Source organism: Paroedura picta, chromosome 1 (genome assembly GCF_049243985.1).
Source record: "Paroedura picta isolate Pp20150507F chromosome 1, Ppicta_v3.0, whole genome shotgun sequence".
Lineage (NCBI taxonomy): Eukaryota > Metazoa > Chordata > Lepidosauria > Squamata > Gekkonidae > Paroedura > Paroedura picta.
Window position 1 is genome coordinate 180,749,549 of NC_135369.1, and position 23,022 is coordinate 180,772,570.

At 47.3% G+C, this 23,022-nt stretch overlaps 1 protein-coding gene across 3 annotated transcripts in view; it reads left to right on the forward strand.

The window, feature by feature from the left end:
- MYO16 (myosin XVI) overlaps positions 1–23,022 on the forward strand; it is a 167,649-nt gene that overhangs the window by 96,182 nt on the left and 48,445 nt on the right. For all 3 annotated transcript variants that reach the window (XM_077314411.1, XM_077314418.1, XM_077314403.1), the window contains exons 8-15: positions 4,351–4,426; positions 5,910–6,057; positions 8,124–8,274; positions 12,781–12,891; positions 15,157–15,222; positions 16,295–16,422; positions 19,297–19,402; positions 21,324–21,441. In XM_077314411.1, the coding sequence (XP_077170526.1) occupies positions 4,351–4,426; positions 5,910–6,057; positions 8,124–8,274; positions 12,781–12,891; positions 15,157–15,222; positions 16,295–16,422; positions 19,297–19,402; positions 21,324–21,441 (904 nt within the window). The remainder of the gene's footprint in view (positions 1–4,350; positions 4,427–5,909; positions 6,058–8,123; positions 8,275–12,780; positions 12,892–15,156; positions 15,223–16,294; positions 16,423–19,296; positions 19,403–21,323; positions 21,442–23,022) is intronic.

Here is a 23,022-nt window from a genome sequence, read left to right on the forward strand (position 1 = left end):
TGAACTCAGGAGTTCCTCTATCCCCCCCTCCCCTAATTGAAACAGAAAGTGTTCTGCACTTAATTGAGGAAGCTCAGAGCGGGGAGGGGAGCCAAGTGCAGCAGGAGTCTCTTTTCTTGAACAAGGGAGTGGGGGAGGATTGGAGACAGCAGAGGAGGGGGGAATAAAACCAAGAGGCAAATCTCTGCTGAGAGAAGTTAGGGCTTCTGGAGCGCAGTCACTTTAAGACAAGCCTTACAATTGAAAACCAGGAAGTCTTTGAACTGATGCCCTGGCCAATAAGGGAAGACTACTTTGCTCCGAGGCATGAAGGAAGTCAAATTGCAAAGAGCAGAAATCTGCACATATACTGATGGCGATTTTAAAATATCGAGGGTTATATCCACTTCTGGATATCACAGAGGAAAGGTAGGGTCACTCCAGATCAATCAGGTATGTTGCAGAGGGAAAAGCGCCCAAAATCAAAATAGAAATCGAATTTAGCGTAGATGGGAGGGATTTATTTGAACTGGGACTGGGTAAAAGTGCTGTGCAGACTACAACCAGGTCTGTTTAGCCTGGAAAAAAGATAACTAAGAGATGATATGATAGCCATCTTCAAGTACTTGAAGGACTGTCATATAGAGGATGAAGTACAATTGTTTTCTTTTGCATCTGAGACTCGGGTTGAAATTAATTCAAAAGAATTTTCAGCTAAATATGCGGAAGAAGTTCCTGACCGTTAGAATGGTTCCTCGGTGGAAATGGCTTCCTCGGAAGGTGGTTTGTAAGTTTTTAAGCAGAGGCTAGATAGTCATATGACAGAAATACTGATTCTGTGAACTTAGGCAGATTGTGAGTGGGTGGGCAGAAGGGATTGTGTCTGAACTTGGCTCTTGTGTCCATTTCTTGCACGCCTGGGGAAAAGCCATTCACCACTTTGGGATCAGGAGGCCAATTTCTTCTAGGCCAGAGATTCTGCTTGGGGAGGCACATCATCTGAGCATGGAATTGGGGTCACTGTGTGTGTGAGGGGGTAGTTGTCAATTTCCTGCATTCTGCAGGGCAGTGGTCCCCAACCCCCGGTCCGAGGACCGGGACCAGTCCGTGGATCAGTCAGTACCGGGCCGTGGCTCCTCCTCGTCCTCCTCCCCGGCTGCTGCCTCAGGGGCTGCCCTGTCACTCTGCCACTGGCTCACCTTTGGTGCTCTCCAGCGATTCCCCTTCGGCATGGCACTGTGCAGCTGTTGCTGGCAGTGCCCCCCAGCGATCGGCAGGAAGTCAGGGGCTCCAGCAGGAAAGCAAGTGGAGCAGGGGCTCAAGCGGCGGCAATGTCCCTCGGCAAGACTATTCCCCCCCCCCGGGCCTCAGTAAAATTGTCAAGTGTTGTCTGGTCCCTGGTGATAAAAGGGTTGCGGACCACTACTGCAGGGTATTGGACTAGATGACCCTTGAGGTCCCTTCCAACTCTATGATTCTACGATTCCTCCACATGCAGCCAGCTGGGTAGCCTTGGACTCATCACAGCCCTGATAGAGCTACTCTCATAAAGCAGTAATATCAGGGCTCTCTCAGCCCCACCAATGTCACAAGGGTGTCTGTCGTGAGGAGGGGAAAGTTAAAGCAATTAGTAAGGCTACTCCTTCTGCTGGAGAAAAGCGGGGTATAAGAACCAACTCTTCTCCTCTACCCCAAATCCTACCCACTCCTGGCTCCATCCCCAATTTGCCCATGTATTTCCCAATCCAGAACTGGCAACCCTACACTTTTCTGCTGGAAGAACTGAAGAGCCCAGCCAGTGCATTTGCTCTATAGCCACTGGGCTAGTGTAAGGATTGCTCTGACGCCAGGCATCCATGACAAGAGGCATTTCTATAATCCCATGCATCTTCTACAGCTTTCCAAACTCAGCCTAGTGCAGCGGTGGACTCCTGTGCTGCAGGGAGCACTAAATATATCCAAGGCACTGCACCTGCTTTCTCTGACCATGCAATGAAATCAGTACGATGCCAAGGCAGCCGGTCTTTTACACTCCAGGAGCAGGAGATGCAAAAACCACTGAAATGAGCAGAGACCTTGAATACCTTTGCCTCAGTGATATGCAGGAAAAGATTCCGACGGAGTTTATTTCACCGACAGCAGGAAGCGCAGCGTGGCTGAAGGAACCTTTCTTGACTCTGGTCCAGAACCGTATCTCATCCAAAGGGGTTGCCTGGCATTCCTTGCTTCGCAGTGGGGGGAAATGATCAGAATTTTAAATGGCAGCCAACAGCAATTAGAAGGCAGCACCATACTAGTTATGCCTGCTTTGTAATTCAGGGTCTAATTAGATGCAGCCCTGGGAGGTCCATGATAAGATTTCCCCAAAGGCCTTTAAATGGGGTGTTGTAGTGTATGTGGAATCACGGAGACCGGGAGTGGGGATCCTCATTTGGGCATCGGAGACACGTGAAATCCATTTGCTTACACACAGGATCCAGCCAGGTATTGGTCCATTCAAGGATCTTCTGCTTAGGGCCAATCACAGGGTTTGGCATTAATCCCTCGACTGTATTTAAGTTTGGTTAATGGGTTGTTCAGCTGTTGGCAATCAATATAAGAGCTGATGTTTTGGACATGAGCATCTCCGTGCCTTATTGAATCCGCTATTCAATATGCGGCACAGGATCCCACTCTGAATTGGGCCATGGGCTTGGACAGCCTGAGAAGCCATTTTAACCTGTTCCTTCATGTGGGTTTGCAGATTGTTCTGAGGCTCAGACATGCTGTTAGTAGGGCTAGCATCCTTCAGGTGCGCCCTGGAGATCTCTCGAAATTACAGCTGATCTGGAGGAAATGGTGCCTGTTAAGGATGAACTATATGGCACCATACTCCCCCCCTCCCAGGGGTCCCCTCTCCTCTACTCTCCCCAGATTCCACTCCAGATTTCCAAGAATTTTCCAGCAGGCAACCCTACCTGTTAGACCAAGAAGGGGAAAAAAGACAGGTGCCCTTTTGCCCCTCTTCTCCTCTGCCACTCTTTCACGTTTAATAATAAAATGATGATACTTCAGCACCTATAATATGATAAAGGTAAGAGTGAAGGTTGTGAAACGGATATACTTCACTAGCCATAGAGACCATATGAAATGCACACCTTCCATTATGGCTCCAACGGCTAACCCATAGATATGAGAGACGTGTCCTATTATCTTTCATTCTGGCACCTGAAAACAAAAATGGGCAAAGGAGGAAAGACCTTTTGAAATATGGTTTTACTAGAAAGATAGCCTGCTGTAAGAGGGATACAGTGGGCGCTAGGAACTTACCCGGCATGGTGTCCCGCGGCGACGGCTGTCTGTGGCGGCTCCGTGCGCCGGGGGCAGCTGTCCGTGGTGGTGGCGGCAGGGAGGTGCCGGCAGCGGCGGCAGGGAGGCCCGCGGCAGCGGCGGAGGCAGGGAGGTGCCGGCAGCTGCGCTTCGTGCAACTGCCGGGGCCTCTGTCTGGTGGCGGCCTGACGCGGCGAGAGGCGCTTTGTGCCTCTCGCAGCGTCAGGCGCTTTGTGCCTCTCGCAGCGTCAGGCCGCCGGGGAGGAAGTCCCCGGCAGCCGCGTGGAGCACGGCTGCCGGGGGCTCCTTCGGGTAGCGGCCTGATGTGGCGAGAGGCGCTTTGCGCCTCTCGCCGCATCAGGCTGGGAGCAACTGTGAGCTGCGCTGCGTGCGGCTTGCAGTTGCTGGGGCTGGGAATCAGAGGGACCAATCGGCAGGCGCTTTGCGCCTGCCGATTGATCCCTCTGATTGTCTGTCCTGAGGAAGAGTCCAATCCGGACCCTTCCTCATCACGGACAGATCCCGCCTCATTACCCCTTAGCAAATTATTTAGTCCGCGGTGCCCGCGGCGCCGCGGGCGGTGTTTAGATACTGTATTTATAGTCTACCTTTCTCATGACAATGCAAGGTACATCACAGCAGTCTGAAACAAAGCATCAAGTAGAATAAATATTGAGTCCAGTGGCACCCTTATGGCTGCCAAAGCATTTTTCTGTGCATGCATACTTCTTCAGATGCCATTGTCCCCATTGGAGAGAAGAATGGGGTATGAATGATGTAAATGAGGTAAACTGCCATGAGGCGGCTGGGCCGAGAATGGGGCTCGTGGGAATTGTAGTCCATGGACATCTGGAGGGCTGCAGTTTGACTACCCCTGATTCTAACACGATCGGCCTAGCCTGGGCCAGCAGTTCAGGACATAGGAAATGTTATTGCATAAGACTCAAAACAAAACTGGGAGGGTAGGATAATACACATAGCAACCAGATGAAAGGGATTCAGTTTTGGTTCTTCTTTTTTTTGTCTTCTTTGCCTCACTTTATTGCTTTCTCCCCTTGCTAGGTGAATATTGTGAAACTCCTCCTGATGCATCGGGCCAACCCAAGTCTGCTCAACTGTAATGATGAAAAGCCTTCTGGTGAGTGTCATTCCTTATAATATTAGTAATAATTTTTATAGCCCACCCTTTCCTGTTAGCTCAGGATGGGTAACAAGGCAAATGCAAAACGCTTACATTGCATTTACGTTGATAAACAGCTTTTAAATGCTTTACATTAAAATATGTTAATTACATTGTATTCTTAACCCACCTCTCTAAGAACCTTATGTGTTTTTGTGAATGGCATATTGCTGTTCTTGAACAGGGAGGCCTGTGTTTCCTCAGCATTCATTTCCTAGCCCCTTCCATAGGCTTGGCAGAACAGCTCTGTCTTGAGAGCCCTCCAGAACTGGGGAAGGTCCCAGAGGGCCCTGATCTCATCAGGGAGAGCGTTCCACCTGGTCGGATCCAGGACTGAAAAGGTTCTGACTTCTTTTGAGCCGGGGATCCTGAGCAAGTGCTGATCCTGAGATCTTAGTGCTCTTTTGGGGGGTATAGCAGAGGAAGTGGTTCCATAAATACAGGGATCCTAGGCCGTTAAGGGCTTTAAAGGTGAGCACCAAAACCTTGAACCTGATCCAGTCTGCAATCTGGAACTGGGGGAGCACTGATGTGATATGAGCTCTTCATTTAGTCCTAACAAGGAATCCCAACTGTAGTATCTGGCAAGCGCTGACAAAACTCACAACCAAAACTTCTATAAGAAGAAAGCTTTAATTGGCAGTAGATCAGATCACTATAAAGTTCAAAGTCAAATCTGTTTGATACAAGAACAGTAGGCACTTATCAATACTTTTCTCCCACCCAAAACTTGAGCATTCCCAAGGGAGGGGAGGAGCCCCTCACCCAGGTGCCATCCCAGGCTTCCTGCCAAGGTGTTGAAGTTAGCATGGCCTTAGTCAGGCCGGCGCCTCAGGCTAGCTGATAAGCTATTTACAGGAACCGGGCAACATTGTTTCACAGTAGGGAGAATATGCAATGTGAAAATGCAAGGATCAAAGCAATGGGAAATCAAAGGAAAACTACAAGCAGGGGTTTTGGTTACATGGGAACGTTTTGGTTACATGGGAACGTTCCAGCAAAGGCACAGCACAGACACAGCATACAATATGGAGTCAGACAGGTTCACTGAACAGTAATCATGGCAGAGAGCAGGGACTGATCCTGACAGCATCAAGTTAGGGTCGCCAGGTCCACTGGTCAAGGCAAAATCGAAAGTACTTACCCTAAACTGGAAGAATGCAGCCTTAAAATCAGCACATTAAGTGGGTTAGACCCTCTGGTATGAGGGAAAGACTCCATATTTAGAAGCAAATTCTACCAAAACGTCTTCTTTCATACACTCTCAGAATCAACGAGCTGTTTTAGAATCGTCTTCAATCGCCTTATTCTCATTGTTTGTGACTTGACCCTGTGTAGGCCCTTCTCTTGTTTACTGGTTTTAATCAGGGCTGTAATATTAATTCCAGCTTTACTTCTCTTATCGCTTTTTTTCTTCCGCTTGTCCTCGCGTCACGATTAGACGTTGCCGCTTCAGAGTTCATTAAAGAGATGCTGCTGGGTGCGGAAACGGTCTGGCAGGAAAAAAGCAAGGAGTCCCTCGCTGCTTTGCAGGATGAAGGGCCCTATGAAGAGATCATCCATCACCTGCCGACGCTCTCAAATAAGCTGTGAGTACCCATCCTCTGAAGGGCAATGAATATGTTTACTAGTATTGCTAGAGGGGAAAGGGGTTCATAATGGCGAACTCATTAGCCCCCTTGATTTCCTTGCAAATCAAGACATGAGTGTGCTGGTACTACGAAGTCTCTGCCTGTTTTCTTTCCAGCATCCCTGGGAATAGGAACGGCGCTGGTATTCTAGAATAGGGATGGTAGTCCCCTGGGGAAAGGGGACTGGGGATCCCCCAGTTGTACAAGCTAGCCATGACCTATGGACAGTATCTTTTCGTCTCTCTGGCCCACTTTTCTTCTGCCTTGCTTCCAAGAAGCTTGAGGCTGTATTCATGGCTCCCTTCTCACCACACCTTCCTCATAATGAAACTAGATTGAGCCAGCTTGGTGTAGTGGTGTGGTCTTCTAATCTGGCGAGGCAGGTTTGATTCCGCGCTCCCCCACATGCAAACAGCTGGGTGACCTTGGGCTCCCCACAGCACTGAAAAAGCTCTTCTGACCGAGCAGGAATATCAGGGCTCTCTCAGCCTCACCCACCTCACAGCATGTCTATTGGGGGGAGAGGAAAAGGAAGGTGATTGTAAGCCACTTTGAGACTCCTTCGGGTAGAGAAAAGCGGCATACAAGAACCAACTCTTCTTCTTCTTCTTCTTCTTCTTCTTCTTCTTCTTCTTCTTCTTCTTCTTCTTCTTCTTCTTCTTCTTCTTCTTCTTCTTCTTCTTCTTCTTCTTCTTCTTCTTCATCTGATGAGAACACAGGCTCATGTCGCTCTATTTCCCAGTCTGTCTGGGCTTTATCTCTTCAGAACCAATCAGTTAAGATTCCGCAATCAGATCCCGCTATCATTCAACAATTTCATTGGGAACAATAGAACAAATTTAGAGTTCAGCGGCACCTTTAAGACCCAAAAGTTTTTATTCAAGGCATGAGCTTTCGTGTGCATGCACACTTCCTCAAATACCATGTAGAATCAAACTTTGTGGGTCTTAAAGGTGCCACTGGATTTTAAATTTGTTCTGCTGCTTCAGACCAACATGGCGACCCACTTGAGGCTGTTTGGAATGATAGAAAACCAAGAATTAAAAAGCATTGTTTCTTTTGACCACTTGATGGCGCAATCGCAAAACCCATGGGCAGAGAACAGGGAACTGTAGGTCATGTGACTGCCACGAGGAGTGACCAACAGAGTGGGTCAGATGTTGGTGGACTTTGAAGATGCAGAGAGAGCAGGGCACCAGACTGCTTAAAGAATAAAATAGTTTTTATTCAGGAAAAAAAGTCTATGTGCAGAAAGAGAGAGAGAGAGCTCTAACTATCTGGCAGTTTGTTGCCCACATTCATTCTTCTGCCAACTGCTTTTTGCAGGGAGGGAGTGCACTCAAAAAGCAGACAGTCTCCTGTTGAGCCGATCAGGACAATGGAGGAGACAATTTGAAAATCATCAGGAAGTTCCTATCCTATCTATGCTAAAATATACATCTATGATGCCCCTTGCAGGACACCCTTTATAGTCTGCTCAGTTATGCACACCGCAGATCTTGTACTATATATTTCTGGTAAGACCTTGGAGGAGGAGTGTGTCTCATGGCTTAAGTGCCACTCAGCACTTAACACCCTCTCAGGGCAGCTGTCCTGCCCCTGAGTGCCACCGTCTCCAACCGGCTTGCCTGTCTGTCCAGAGGCCAACCAATCGCCTTCCGTCCCCCACCCTTGACCACCCCCTCCTTTTTCCATTTCCCTCTGAGGCTCGGAGGCTGCAGATCCCTGCCATATTAGAACTGCCCCTGCCGGTGAGTTCCATAACAGCTGCCCGCAGCCTTCCCAGGTCCTGGGAGTAGGGGTAGGCTGTCCAGAGTTCTTCCACTCCACCCCCCTAATCTAGAGCCCATTGTATTCTTGAATGCAATGGGCTTGGCCCCTAGTTCCAACATAAGAAACATGTTGGTATCCCAAGGGCATGAACAAACTCACACTTAGGGTCACTTATAGTTGCATTTGTCCCTGAGCTCTGCTGCGTTAGAATTTCCCAAGTCCTTCATTGTTTTATTGCCTCTCCTCCACAGCAACCCTTTGGCCTTGCCAATCGCCAAGCAAGACAGCATGTTGGAAAGAGACACCATGTTCAAAGATGTCGCTAAAGGTGCGTGGAAGCAGCAGCCACAAGATAAGGCCTTTGAAAGCCTCACAGGGGACAGCACGACAAAACTTGAACAGGTAACAGGAGCAGCTAGTGTCTTAGCTCTGGAAAATGTGAGAGCTGTTACTGTTGTTCAATCCAAGCACTGTATGCATTGACGTATTACCCTGCCAGTCAGCAAACGAGTGGAGATTGTTGTGGCATCATCTGGACAGATGTTTGTCCACATGGTCAGGAGGGTGGAGCAGCATCTGATAACCCACCCAAGATGTGATGGCAAGGCTCTGGGCAAGCACACTGGGCTCTCAACTTTCCAGCGGGAGCAGGAGATCTCCTGGGATTGTTTGTTTGTTTGTTTGTTTGTTTGTTTGTTTGTTTGTTTCCCACCACTCCTGGAACCAGCTCGTGGCAGGTTACAATTATCCTTAACTAAAAACCCTAGTAAAATCCCCATTAAAACATACAGGACATAAAACATGACAAGCAGCAATGCAAAACATGACGGTATTGCACAATCTGCCCCTGCCAAGACACCTAATAATGGGGTGGGAAGAGGGGGCCATCGATAATCCATGGCCTAATGCTGCCTAGCACTAGTGGGAGCCCAGACCCGATCTTCCACACCACCATGGCCTCAACCGTATACCTGATGGAAGAGCTCCGTTTTGCAGGCCCTGCAGAACACCGGAAGCTCCCGCAGGGCCCTCAGCTCTTCTGGGAGCTCATTCCACCAGATAGGGGCCAGGACCAAAAAGGCCCTGGCCCTGGTCGAGACAACTGATGACTACTGATCTCGAAACTACACGAATCTCTTATTTATTTCTTCCTTTTTCATTTAAAACATTTGTTGAGTCTTTCGGGTATGGCGACCGGGGCTGCCACTTGACCAGATTATCGGTGTTCAAAAGTATTTTTTGAATCACACTGACCGTTATGGAAAAGTAACACATACAGACATTTTAAGCCATTGCTCTGTAAAATTATAGCCATCGTAGAATATAACTCCAAGGGTTGGATCCTACAAAGGAGTACATGGCGTTTGCAGAGATGGATCTCCCTCACTTTTCCACTCCTTCCCCCAGAACTAACTCCCCAAAAGAAGGAGTGGATAGTTACTCCATGCTACACATGGACTCTGCACATGCTACATGTCATTTTTTGCCTATGAGGATCCCCTGATCACCCCCATTCTTTTTTGGGGAATCACAAAGGCAGTAGAATGGGGAATGTTAACAAGGTCTCAGGTGGCTGCAATTAGTAGAGGCCATTCCCCAACATTATTCGTAAGCCCAATAACATATGTGAATCCTAGAATCATAGAATTGGAAGGGACATCCTGGGTCATCTAGTCCAACCCCCTGCACAATGCAGAACACTCATAACCCTATCGCTCATCCACTGTAACCTGCCACATCCTTGAACCTACATAAAATCAGGCTCTCTGTCAAATGGCTATCCAGCTTCTGTTTAAAAATCTCCAAAACTTAGCTCTTTGAACTAAGATGGACTTAAAAATAAATTTCTGGAAGATAATTTGAGAAAGGAGAAAAACATATTCAAAATTAGGACATCAAGTGATTAACACCTTTCTTTCTTTTTTGTTTGGCAGTATACCATTTTTAACTATCTGCCCATTCGTGGTTGCTTTCATTAAGAAGGCAAAGGGCTCCTTTATTGGGATATAGAAATCTTTGGCAACATAGGTAACGGTACCCAGTTATGGGCGGATTTGTCCTTGCAGGAAGTTAGCTCCTGGTAGAATCACAGAACCATAGAATCATAGAGTTGGAAGGGGCCATACAGGCCATCTAGTCCAACCCACTGCTCAACGCAGGTAAATGTAGGGTGAGGGAAATGTCCTTGAAGAGGGGAGATTACATAGCGCTGTGAAGATGCCTTGTGTTGCTGGTCAAAAAAGAATGCCTGGTCATGATTTTTTATTAATCCCAGTATTACCATTCCCTTTATTATGCTACTATTATGCTATTTCCACTAGAAGGCTGAGGATTTGACGCGTTTTTGGGGGAAAATATTACTGTCTGGGATATCAGTGTATGAAGAAAAAGAGTTGGGTTTCATACCCGGCTTTCAGTCATTATTTATTTATTTAATTTGTATACTGCCCTCTGTAGCGGCTCAGGTGATGAACAACAGTAGTCTGTTATACAACAATAAAGCATAAACATTAATAGGAACTTTTTACTACCAGAAGAAGTCACCAGACCAGATGATAATAAGCTTTATGCTAACTATAAAACCCATGAACCTGATGATGAATATAGGGCGTTGCCTTTATAAGATTTTCCAAAGATTTCTTCTGACTCAAATGCTTCTGACTCAGGATTTCTTCTGACTCAAATGCTAAGCCAAATGGATTTATGTATGTTAAACGGCTCAATAAAAGGGGATCACCCAGCTGAATTTACTTACTGGATGGGGGACAGAAGAAGCATAATAGATTATATTATTGTATCAAAAAATTTTGTCCAGTGCATAAGATCATTCAAGATAACGTCCTTTCATGATAGCGATCATTTGCCTTTCAAAATGATATTTAATCCCCCCATAGCCAACCTGCGGTTAAACGAAAGAATTAGTGGACCCACAGATTCTGAAATCAAGATCAGTTAGCTGGAATGCCAACGTAGATAAAACCATGACAGATTTGTTTGACTCTCACCCATTCAGAGATACAGCACAAAGATTCTTAAACATTAATAAAAACATAAACATTAAGCGCATCATAGAATTGAAACCTACCTACATCTCAGTGCAACAGTTTCTTTCAGATATAAAATTGTCAGTAGTCGGTGACCATGTGGGGTTATCCAGGGGGGCCCCAACTGATGTACGGGATCACTGGCCCCAACCAAAAGCTTGGCAGAAGAGCTCCATCTTACAGGCCCAGCAGAACTTAGTCAGCTCCAACGGGGCAGGGCCCAGAACTGCAAAGAATGGGCGGTATAGAAATCCAAATAAATCAATCAATAAATCTCCTCCGGGAGCTCATTCCACCAGAGAGGGCCAAGACTGAAAATATGGTTTTCACTGCCCAAAGGAGTCTCAAAGCAGTTTATAATCAGCTACCCTTCCTCTCCCCACAACAGACACCTTGTGAAGTCGGTGAGGCTGAGAGAGCTCTGAGAGAGACCATTCTGTGAGAACAGATCTATCAGGACTATCTGTCACTCGGCTGACTGCAAGTGGAGAAGCAGGGAATCAAACCCACATTAGAAGCCACCACCCTTAACCACTGCACCAAGCTGAAGTTAAAGATACTTCCATTGGCTACTCTGGAGTTTAGTGTGGGATGCCTACCAGTAGGCTCCCGTATAATTTCTCTTCAGCGGCTGCTCTGAGAGTTACTCTGAGAAAGTAACCACGTTCCTTGTAATTAGTTGTTCTCTTTGGGATTCAGAATTTGTGTCCATTTATTCTAAAAAAAGTGATAGTATACACTGGTGGGGGACCAGGTTTGGCTGATTCTCCCTTGGGGATTTTCCTGGCAGAGGGTATCAGATGCTCTGTATCCCTGCTCAGCATCCCTGCATCAAACATGAAGGGACCAAGCCCCATGAAGATAGGTTGAGGGACTTGGGAATGTTCAGCCTGGAGAAAAGGAGGTTGAGAGGGGACATGATAGCCCTCTTTAAGTATCTGAAAGGTTGTCACTTGGAGGAGGGCAGGATGCTGTTTCTGCTGGCTGCAGAGGAGAGGACACGCAGTAATGGGTTTAAACTTCAAGTACAACGATATAGGCTAGATATCAGGAAAAAGTTTTTCACAGTCAGAGTAGTTCAGCAGTGGAATAGGCTGCCTAAGGAGGTGGTGAGCTCCCCCTCACTGGCAGTCTTCAAGCAAAGGTTGGATACACACTTTTCTTGGATGCTTTAGGATGCTTACGGCTGATCCTGCGTTGAGCAGGGGGTTGGACTAGATGGCCTGAATGGCCCCTTCCAACTCTATGATTCTGTGATTCTGTGATTCTATGAAGGCCCTGAACCAAACTGAAACCTGCTGCCTTCAAGTCTACTGAGTCCACCCTCAGCAGTTTACAATTCCAGCTTAAAAACCTGTAGAACAGAGGTGGCCAAACCATGGCTCTCCACATGTCCATGGACTACCGTAGCAGGGGCTCATAGTAATTGTAGTCCAATGGACATCTGGAAAGCCACAATTTGGTCACTCCTACTGTAGAGCATTCTTTGGGATTTTTGTACACAGTTTCTACTTCAGTTCAGTCCCAGTGAGTAGACAGCATCTTTACATTTGAATTCTTTAAGAGCACTTGGGCACATGTTGACTAGACATGATTAATTTGATTTCTCTGTTCTTGAATGTTCAATTTTTTGACTCACTTTTTCAGATATCCTTTTGCTTGAAAGCTGTTCACACAAGATCCAAAATCTTTTTTTTTTAGTGAAGACTGATGCAAATAATTCGTTTAGCTTCTCTGCAATCTTTCTTTATAGTACTCTTTTCACACCATTGGCGACTAATGGTCCAGCTACCTCCCTCTTGCTTATAGTATATGGAAATCAGGTTGTCCCAATTTTTTTGACGTCTTTTTTGCATTCTCCCAGATGAAGTTAATGCCCCCTGCGCCAAATGATGACCTGGCTACTCTGAGCGAGCTGACAGATAGCAGTTTACTCTACGAGATTCAGAAGCGCTTCAGTAACAATCAGATATATGTGAGTTCATTCATTAGTTTGTTATTATTGGACTAATTACCCACCACTCCCGGCGAACCGGCTCATGTTGGATTACAAAATAGGTTCCAACACAACCCCCCCATTAAGCCCCAATAAAATCCAATCGAAAAGCACAATAATATATTGGTAACATGGCGGTAAAAATAACCCCATCCTATAGCAGTACACCTGCCTATAGGGGGACGGTGATGCAATAACTGGTTGCCACCAAAGATGTCAAAAAATTGGCAGTGAGTGTCTTCCTTGGGGGGCCCCACCAGATCAATGCCCTGAAAAACTGGCCTCATCCATAGACCTGCCAGAAGAGTTCCACCTTACCAGCCTTGAGAAATGCCGAAAGCTCCTGCAAAGCCTGTAGCTGTAGCTACCATGACCCAAAATAGCTCATCCTTGTCAGAGCTTGGAAGTTAAGGAGAGCCAATTAAGGATGCCAGTCCCCAGTTGGGAACTTGGGATCCCTTGGCTCATTTCCAGGTGATAGAGAGCAGTTCCCCTGGAGAAAATGGCTGCTTTGGAGGGTGGACGCCATAGCATTGTACTCTATTGAGGCCCCTCCCCACCCAAAATCCCACCCAGCTTCACTCCCAAAGTCTCCAGGTATTCCTGAATCCTGGTCTGTAGGGGAACCAACAGAGAAGCCCAGGGTTCCTACTTAGACTCGGGCAATTGCAAAACCACCTCTACTCATCTCTTGCCTTGAAAACCCAATGGCATTGCCATAACTTTCCACCACAACCACTAACCAGCCATTTCTTCCCAATGCTGCAAGCCAACCGGGACTAGCTGTAACATGGGACAAGAGAAATGCTTGTCCAGCACAATACTCTGCAGTGGGGTACAGCTCCCCCAAGAACTTGGTATGGACAAGGGACTCTTGGGAATAGCCAGGATTTGAACCACTGCTTAGGCTACAAAATTGGTTCAGGGAATCCAAAATATCTGAGCTTGAATTAGAGAAACCAGTGGGGGAAAGGGAGAAATTTAACACACATTTTTCTTTTGTTCGGTCTTATTGGTGATTGTCTGGATTCCTCCAAACCAACTCATGTTCCCTGCAGACCACTATAGTGCAGGAAACATCACTGCAAGATCAGAGGGAGCTCTATTCTGTTGGGAATTGTGCTACAAGAAGAGAAGGAGAGGCTACTGCCTTCCCACCATGATGTTTTCAGCCACCAAAATGGCTCCAGTAGGGGGTTATTTCTGTCACTTTGCAGTGGCATAGAGCCTTGTAGCTCACAGGCCTCAGCCATGACCAGATTTTATAAGGTTAGGAAAGGAGTAGCTTTTCCTGGCTTCAGTTGCCCAGAAACTCTTCATGCATGATATTGTCTCAATATCCGTCTTACAATTTGTCATGAATTTCTGGTGAAGTGCTGCTCTTTCGTGAAGAGTTTGGCACTCGTCTTTTGAAATTTCCATACAGCCCAGGGACAAAGCAGATGTAATGCGGGGCATTTTAGGGTTGTGCCCAGTTTTGGGGTTTGATTACTTAGGTTTCTTTACTGGGCTGCTTCAAATAACATGGAAGAGACACCGCAATTCATTTTACGGGGCATCTGCACCTCTTCTCATGCACCGTGGAATTAAAAATAGCTGGGGGGAGATAAGATTAGGAAATAAAATCCTTATCCATGGTTCCTCTATATATTTGTGAAACAGCCTGGTGGGTGGAATGTGTCCGGCTGTTCCAGTTGGAATAGGGCCAATCAGGGTGCAGCTAGCAAAGGGCCCTGGGCAAAGGGTCATGGTGGAAGGCCTGCTAATGAGAGCCTCTTGGCCTGCTGACTGCCTGCTAAGAAGCTCTGTCCTGGCCCTGCTAATGAGCTGGTCAGCTCCTGCCTGCCCCACTTGATCAGGCTGCGAGCTTCAGCCCAAAGCCACCTTAAGCTGCCTGCCCAGGGGCCAGGGAGGGGACCCTTTCATGGCCCGTTCTTAGGAATGGGCTTTGAAGCTAGTAATAATAATAATATTTATTTGTCCCTCTGCTCGGATCCTGCCCTAATCAAAGAATTCAAGCAGCCTCCATATTTCCGCAATCCAGTTTTGCATTTCCAAATTGTGCTGAGGTTCATTGGGAATCCAGAACCTGGATCTCATTCTGCTTCGGCTCTCAGCTGGCAGAATTTGAACCCTTGAACCACCAGACTTTTCTTCTGAAGGAAATCACGGACCAACAGAAGAGCATAATTCATTCTCCATCCATTATCAGCTAACTCTACCCTTATTGTCTCTTCTTTTCAGACCTACATTGGAGATATACTGCTGCTGGTCAACCCCTTTAAAGAACTTCCCATTTATTCCCCAATGGTAAGCATTTTCCTGGAAACGGCTATGTTGGATGCCCACTCCTGCATACTTCCTTTTACTCATCTCTTCTGAGTTTCTTCTGCATTCCAATTAAATGACCATGCACTAAAAATGGGGAATGGGAGGATGATGATAATAGGACAAGATAACCCGACTGCTCCTTAAGAGCTTGGAGCAAGGAGTAGTGGTGAAGGGACTAAACTTAGAAGACCCAAGAGAAGCAGGGGAGGAAAAGAGCAACTCAGACATGATAGGAAAGCATTGCACATTTACTGATGTTTTATCACAAATAATTCATTGCTGTTTCAGAGGCACCGGAGTGCCTGTTTCAGAGGCACCGGAGAGCCCTGAGATTTCTGCCAAGGAACTCCTCGTGGAACTGTCACATGCATCTTCTTGATTTGACAGCAGTGGGGATACTGGTGTCCTCTTGAGTGCAGCCACTAGACTCACAGTGCTAAGATAAATGAAAGGCAGTTGCTTCAGGGACCAGAATCACCAGCTAGAACTACAGATGTTGGTCATGACCAGGCATTTGGCATAGAATCATAGAGTTGGAAGGGGCCATACAGGCCATCTAGTCCAACCCCCTGCTCAATGCAGGATCAGCCCTAAGCATCCTAAAGCAATGAGACGTTAACGAATGTAAAAAGCAGAGCCTCCATGACAAATGTTTTTTTCTAACTAGTCTGATCTCATGATGTGTCCAACGTAAGTTAGCCGTAATATCTTGCCTTCTAGTGACATAGTTGGTTTGCTCCTCTCTAGAACTGTCTTGTTGGTAACTTTGACTGTCCATGGGATTGGCAGCATTCATCTCCAACACCATAATTCGAAAGCATCTATTCTCCTCCTGTTTTGTGACAGTGGTTTGGATAAGAGAAGGAGGGGTAGGGGCAGCCTATAGATGGGGACAAAGCGTGGAGAGGTAGGTCCCACGATTCGGGTGCTCAGCACCCATCCGTTGTGGCTTCTGACAGATCAGGTCCTTAGCATGGTGAGCGCTTTGTTAAAAGAGGGGGCTGTACTATCTTTTGAGAAGCTGATTCAAGTTTGATGTATTCTTTTTCAGGTCACCCAGCTTTACCTCAGCAACTCTGGGAAGATCAGCTCCTCTCTCCCACCACACATATTTGCCTGTGCAGAAAGGGCCTTTCATCTGCTTTTTCGGGAGAGGCGTCCCCAGTGCTTTATCCTGAGGTGAAAAAGCCATCTTTGTTTATAAACACTTCCCTTGATCCGCCTAGGAATGCCCAAATGTGCCCTTCCCCACTCCCATTTCATATCTGGCTGTTGAGTACGTTTCCTTCCGCTCGTTTTAGAGGTGATATTCTAATAGGTTTGTATGGTTTCCATCTGTCCCAAACCCCCGGTCCGAGAAACGGTTCCAGTCCGTGGATCAGTTGGTACCGGGCTATGGCTCCTCCTCATCTTCCTCCCTGGCTGCTGCCTCAGGGGCTGCCCTGCCACTCTGCTGCCAGCTCACCTTTGGTGCTCTCCAGCGGCTGCCATGGCTGGGGCTCCCCCTCAGCATGGCACTGTGCAGCTGCTGCTGGCAGCGCCCCCCAGTGGGCAGTGGGAAGTTAGGGGCGCTGGCAGGAAAGCAAGCGGAACAGGGGCTCAGGTGGCGGCGGCTACGTCCCTCGGCAAAAGACTACCCCCCCCCCCGGGGACGTCAGTAAAATTGTCAAGCGTTGACCGGTTCCCAGTGATACAAACGCTGGGAACCAAACTTTAAACCCCTTGCATATAATATGACATTGATGTGCCGTTCATGCTCCAGTTCTGTGCTGCTGATGTCAAAATCACATTGGCAAATGTGTTAAATTTAATGGGGGGATCTTGCAGGAAGAGACAGAAAATAAAGACGGGCGGTTCAATTCACACAAGGTTGACGTGAAATCAAAACTGGACATTTTGACCTGAGCCAGCAGCAATGAGCAATTTGATAGCCTTCCTCTTTGTAGCCAGACAGCTCCATAGTAACATCTATCCATGGCACAGCCTCTCCTGCCTCCCACCCCAGATAACTTTGACACAAGCAATAGGGACAAAGGCCGTGTGGGATGCACGGCATGTGTCAGTGATGCCAGCCCTATAATAGTCTGTAAAGGAGGCCACTTTTTTGCCAGTCATATGGAGGCTGTACAATCCTTCCACACACGGTGGATAATCCACTCTCAATGAACTTTAGAAGATAGATTTTCTGTTTCTCACAGGAAAATCCAGTCGCAAAAGCACATGGAAAGTGCCCTATCGAACTTGGGTTTTTTAAATCGAAATGTTATTGTAGTTTACGTAATAGAAAGGGGGCAGGAAGAAAAGTTACATTTCTTTGGGTATATACAAAGGTTCTCGTATCCCAACAGATTTTCTCTTAGAAGTTCTTACAGTTACTCACATCTGCTATTTAAAAAAATTAAAAATCTGTCTGATACAACAAACATAAAAGGCAAGCTGCTTATTTTGAAACTAGGGGCCAAGCCTGTTGCATTCAGGAATACGAGCGCTAGATTAGAGACGTTTTGAGCTGAACCAGCAGCAATGAGCAATTTGATAGCCTTCCTCTTTTTAACCAGACAGCTCCATACTGGCAGTAACATCTATCCACGGCACAGCCTCTCCTGCCTCCCACCCCAGATAACTTTGACACAAGCAATAGGGACAAAGGCCGTGTGGGATGCACGGCAGAACTCTGCATTGGAAGAACTCTGCAGACGGCCTCACACACACCCCCACCCCCAGTACTTGGAAAAGCTGCAGGTAGCTGTTAGGGAACTCACCAGCAGGAGCGGCTCTCACACAGCAGGGTCTACACAGCTACCTCCATCACAGGCTGGGAATTTCCTTATATTTTGTAGAACCTTTCGTTGTTTTCTAATTGGACCCATACTCCATGTTGTGGCACCAACTATTTGTTCTAAAAATTCTAGCTCTTGGTTCGACAAGATTGGGGGGCTTTACGCACCGGGATCTTTGTTGCAAATTGGTCACTGAATGAAAAATCGCCATTTAAAATAGTGGAATTCGTCGTTATGCATACCTGCCTTTGTAGTGGAATCAGTTGCGTTTTGTAGCGTTTCCCACAGGCTTCCGGTCTCAGCAGAAATCGCTAGAAAGGAAGCGCTATTGCCAAGCTCGTCCCGCCCCTGGCCGTCAAGCAGCCAATGGGCAGCCGTTAGCATGCTCCCAAACAGCCCCTTTCCCTTTAAGGAAGGTTTTTTTAAAAAAAAAACAGACCCATTGTAACGAATCTGTGTAGATTCGTTGCAACGGAGAGACCCATCCAGCTGCCTAGTGTGTTTGAGCTGTCGTTTGATCGTTTGATCGTTGCCACGCTCCCTCCGAGTGAAAAAAAAAAATCCCCCCCCCTCTCACGGGCCCGATTTTCGGCTGAATGAATGTGTAAAAAATAAAGGGAAAATACTTCAGCAAACGGGCTTTTCTGTGGTTTGTGCTTAGTGACTGAAGGGGAGGGACTGAAGCCGGGGAAGCCTCTAAACTGAAAGAGGCTCGCTGGTGCGTTTATCCCCGCTCGCTCGGAGAAAAAAAAATGGCGATCGCTTCACCAGAAGATCAGAGAAGAGAGCCAGGGGGAGGGACTTTGTAGAAACCGCAACAATGTTAACGCACAGGTCTTTTTCGCTAGTGTTGCAAATTGGTTGCAGGAGTGTATCGCTTTCCGGAGGGTGAATCCACTTTTGGGGATTTCCCTGAAAGCGCTACAAGGAAGCGCTTTTTGCAGATTGGTTTCAGGTGTGTGGCAGATTGTCGACGACGTTGTGCAAAACAGCAAATCAGTAGCATTTTCAATTGGCAACCATTGTGCTATTTTGAAGGTGTGCAAAAAGCCCATGGGAATTCCTATCCCAGAGGACTGGGGTAAGAATATTCAAGCCCTTTCTCCCCCTTGTTTATTTCAATTCGACTAGTACCAGTGTTGTCAAGTCCAATTTGAAGTAATTCATCTCCATTAAACCCAGTTATGATGGATATACTTTAGCCAGGTTGTAGATCAGACATCACATAACGTTTTCACTGTAACTAATATAACCCAAACGCTCTGTTTTCCAGCGGAGAAAGTGGTTCGGGCAAGACCGAAGCCTGCAAGCAAATAGTAAGACACTTAACAAGCCGTTCCCATTTTAGCCGGGGTGTATTTGAGTCAAAGATGCAACATGTAAGTAGCATTCTGAGCTGTTTGTGATGGAAGGATTAACTAGCAAAGTTCCACACAGGGCCTGCAAAATAGCACTCTTCCGCCAGGCCTGGGGTTGAAGCTGGGACAAAATGGAGAACTACTATACATAATTGCAGCAGTGCCTTCTCTAGTGGGCACATGACTCAATTTGAGCTTTCCTCCATGGTGGAGGCTAGATGGATGATTGTTTGGTGTGAGGTCACTTCTGTAGCGATTGCATACATTCAGAACCTCCTAGATGTGCCTCATCTCTGTCAGCAAAGAATTTTCAGGTCTGCTTGCATTTTAGTTGTTCTTGTTTTCTTTGCTGAATTATTGAGGTGGTTTAATCACTGAATGGTGTTTTAAGTTGCTTAAACCAGGGGTGGTCAACCTGTGGTCCTCCAGATATTCATGGACTACAATTCCCATGAGCTCTTTCCAGCAAACACTGGCAGGGGCTCATGGGAATTGTAGTCCATGAACATCTGGAGGACCACAGGTTGACCACCCCTGACCTAGGGCCAACCTTACTTAGCCACTGAGATCTGGTTAGCCTAGGCCATCCCAACCAGGGCACCTGTAACATAGAAGTAAACAGATGAATTCAAATATATGGATCACACCAAGTCCAAAAGTGAGATATTGCATTATGCCGTAGAATTTCTCCCTCTCTTAGAACTTTGAAATGGCCAACATTGTAATGACCTTGTGCAGATCTACAGTGTATACTTTGAGTTGCCATACTTCAAAAAAGATACTGCGGAGCTGGGAGAAACGCTGAAGATGACAGCCAAGATAATTAAGGGGATAGGGCCTTTTTCTTCATTAAAGAAGGGGTGGCCAGACTGTGGCTCTCCAGATGTCTGTGGACTACAATTGCCATGAGCCCCTGCCAGCATTCTGTTGTGCCTGCCATCTGAATCCTGGCAGGGGCTCATGGTAATTATAGTCCATGGACATCTGGAGAGCCACAGTTTGGTCCCTTCTGGGCTAAAGACTTTTCAGTTTAGAGCAGTGGTCCCCAATCCCCAGTCTGGGGACTGGTAACGGTCCGTGGATCAGTTGGTATCGGGCCGCGGCTCCTCCCCGTCCTCCTCCCCGGCTGCTGCCTCGGGGGCTGCCCTGCCACTCTGCCACTGGCTCACCTTTGGTGCTCTCCGACGGCCGCCATGGCTGGGGCTCCCCTTTGGCGTGGCACTGCGCAGCTGCTGCTGGCAGCACCCCCCAGTGGGCAGTGGGAAGTCAGGGGTGCCAGCGGGAAAGCAAGCGGGGCAGGGGCTCAGGTGGCGGTGGCGACGTCCCTCGGCAAAAGACTACCCACCCCCCCGGGCCTCAGTAAAATTCCACATTCAGATGCCGCCAACCTCTGAATCCCAGAGCCGGAAGGCAACATCAGGAGAAAGCCTCTGTCTCTAGGCCCTGTATGTCGGCCCTCCAGGGCAACTGATTGGCTACTGTGTGAGACAGAATGCTGCCCTGGATGGACCACTGGTCTAATCAAGCAGAGCAGCTCTCTGTGTGTGCAAAAATAATTACACTTCTTTGTTCCCTACAATTCTGGTTAACGTTCATCTAAATGAATCTTAAGAGCCTCTTGTGCCGCAGAGTGGCAAGGCAGCAGACATGCAGTCTGAAAGCTCTGACCATGAGGCTGGGAGTTCGATCCCAGCAGCCGGCTCAAGGTTGACTCAGCCTTCCATCCTTCCGAGGTTGGTAAAATGAGTACCCAGCTTGCTGGGGGGGAAACGGTAATGACTGGGGAAGGCACTGGCAAACCACCCCGTATTGAGTCTGCCATGAAAACGCTAGAGGGCGTCACCCCAAGGGTCAGACATGACCCGGTGCTTGCACAGGGGATACCTTTACCTTTTTAAATGAATCTTTTGTTTAAACCGCTGTCCTTTATATTTTCTCCTAGGTAAACTGTATTTTGGAAGCGTTTGGACACGCCAGGTCAACCCTGAACGATTTATCGAGCTGCTTTATAAAATACTTTGAAATACATTTCTGCATGAAGAAAAGAACATTAACAGGAGGTATGCATGCAATTTACTGACCTTTTGTTTCTTTGCTTGTATTGCTACGGTTTAAACAGCCTGGACCCATAATCACTGATCTTAATTAGGTGAACGCTAATGCACACAACTGGTTAAACCATTGTTTGCATTTTTCAGGTCAGGCGGGATAAACTGAAATGAATTTCGGTTTTCTGGCTGTCTGCCTATAGGAGGCATAGATAGAAAATCCATCTGCAAGTGGGACTGCCCGTCATGTTAAAACAAAACATCCCAGGGTCATAAAGTACTATGGGCACCCCAATGTAATTTCAAAAACTAGAAAATATGACCTACGTTTGCATTTGCAATTTATGCAGCCTGAACACTTGCCTTGCTTTGCTCTTTGCTCTCTGTACTGCTCTGTGATCTGAAAAATATGAGGGCAAAGAAGAGTGAGAAAGATAATCTGTCTGATGAAGTGTTAAAGGCTTCCGTGGCCGGAGTCAACTGGTTGTTGTGGGCTTTCTGGGCTGCATGGTCAATGGTCTGGTAGGACACAGCAAGATGGGAATCTCTCTGTGCCCAAGTGTGGAGTCCATTTGGCCATGTCTTTCCTCTGAAGATGCCAACCAAAATCACTGGCAAAATGTCAGGGACTAAAAATACCAGAAGAGCCTCTTGTGGCGCAGAGTGGTAAGGCAGCCATCTGAAAGCTTTGCCCATAAGGCTGGGAGTTCAATCCCAGCAGCCGGCTCAAGGTTGACTCAGCCTTCCATCCTTTCGAGGTCAGTAAAATGAATACCCAGCTTGCTTGCTGGCGGGTAAATGGTGATGACTGGGGAAGGCACTGGCAAACCACCCCGTATTGAGTCTGCCATGAAAACGCTAGAGGGCGTCACCCCAAGGGTCAGACATGACTCAGTGCTTGCACAGGGGATACCTTTACCTTTACCTTTAAAAATACCAGACCATGACCAAGCAGCCAGGAAAGCCCACCACAACCAGCATCTGTTTGTTTACTGTCATTTTTGTAGCCTTAGATTTTTTGAGATTCATCGGAACATAATTTTCTTAACCCTGCTCCTCCATCCACTTAATCCTATGCACATTTTTTTATTTGAGCAGTAAACTGCTGTTGTGTATTTGAGCCACTAGATGGCAGAGTCAGTCCAGCAGAAAACAAAAGGTAATTTTTTTTCCAAAGGCATCAGGGATTCTCAACGGGATGATGTATCATCCTGGGGTGATGAGAGCACTCCCCGGGGGTGATGCACCCTATCCTGAACATTCAGGCAGCTGCAGACATCACTGAAGCCATGAGTCCTTGTGTTTGGCAGCCTGTAACCTTCCAATGCGTGGATTGGCTGGTGGGAAAAGCCGTTTGTGAATCTAGCACCCTGCCAAAAAGGAGTGGGAGGATATTGGAGCTCATTTGCCTAATGGCCAAGCATGTGCAGTGGGTTGTGTTTTTTGGGATCAGCGGTAGTGGTGGCAGAGGAGGCAAACTGGAGCACTCATGGGTAGCTCTGTGAAGCACTGGCGACGGAGAGATGCACAAACTCAGACATTCTTCAGACCCGAGAGGTTTAACATGACTTCTGATGTACCCCTAAGCCTGAA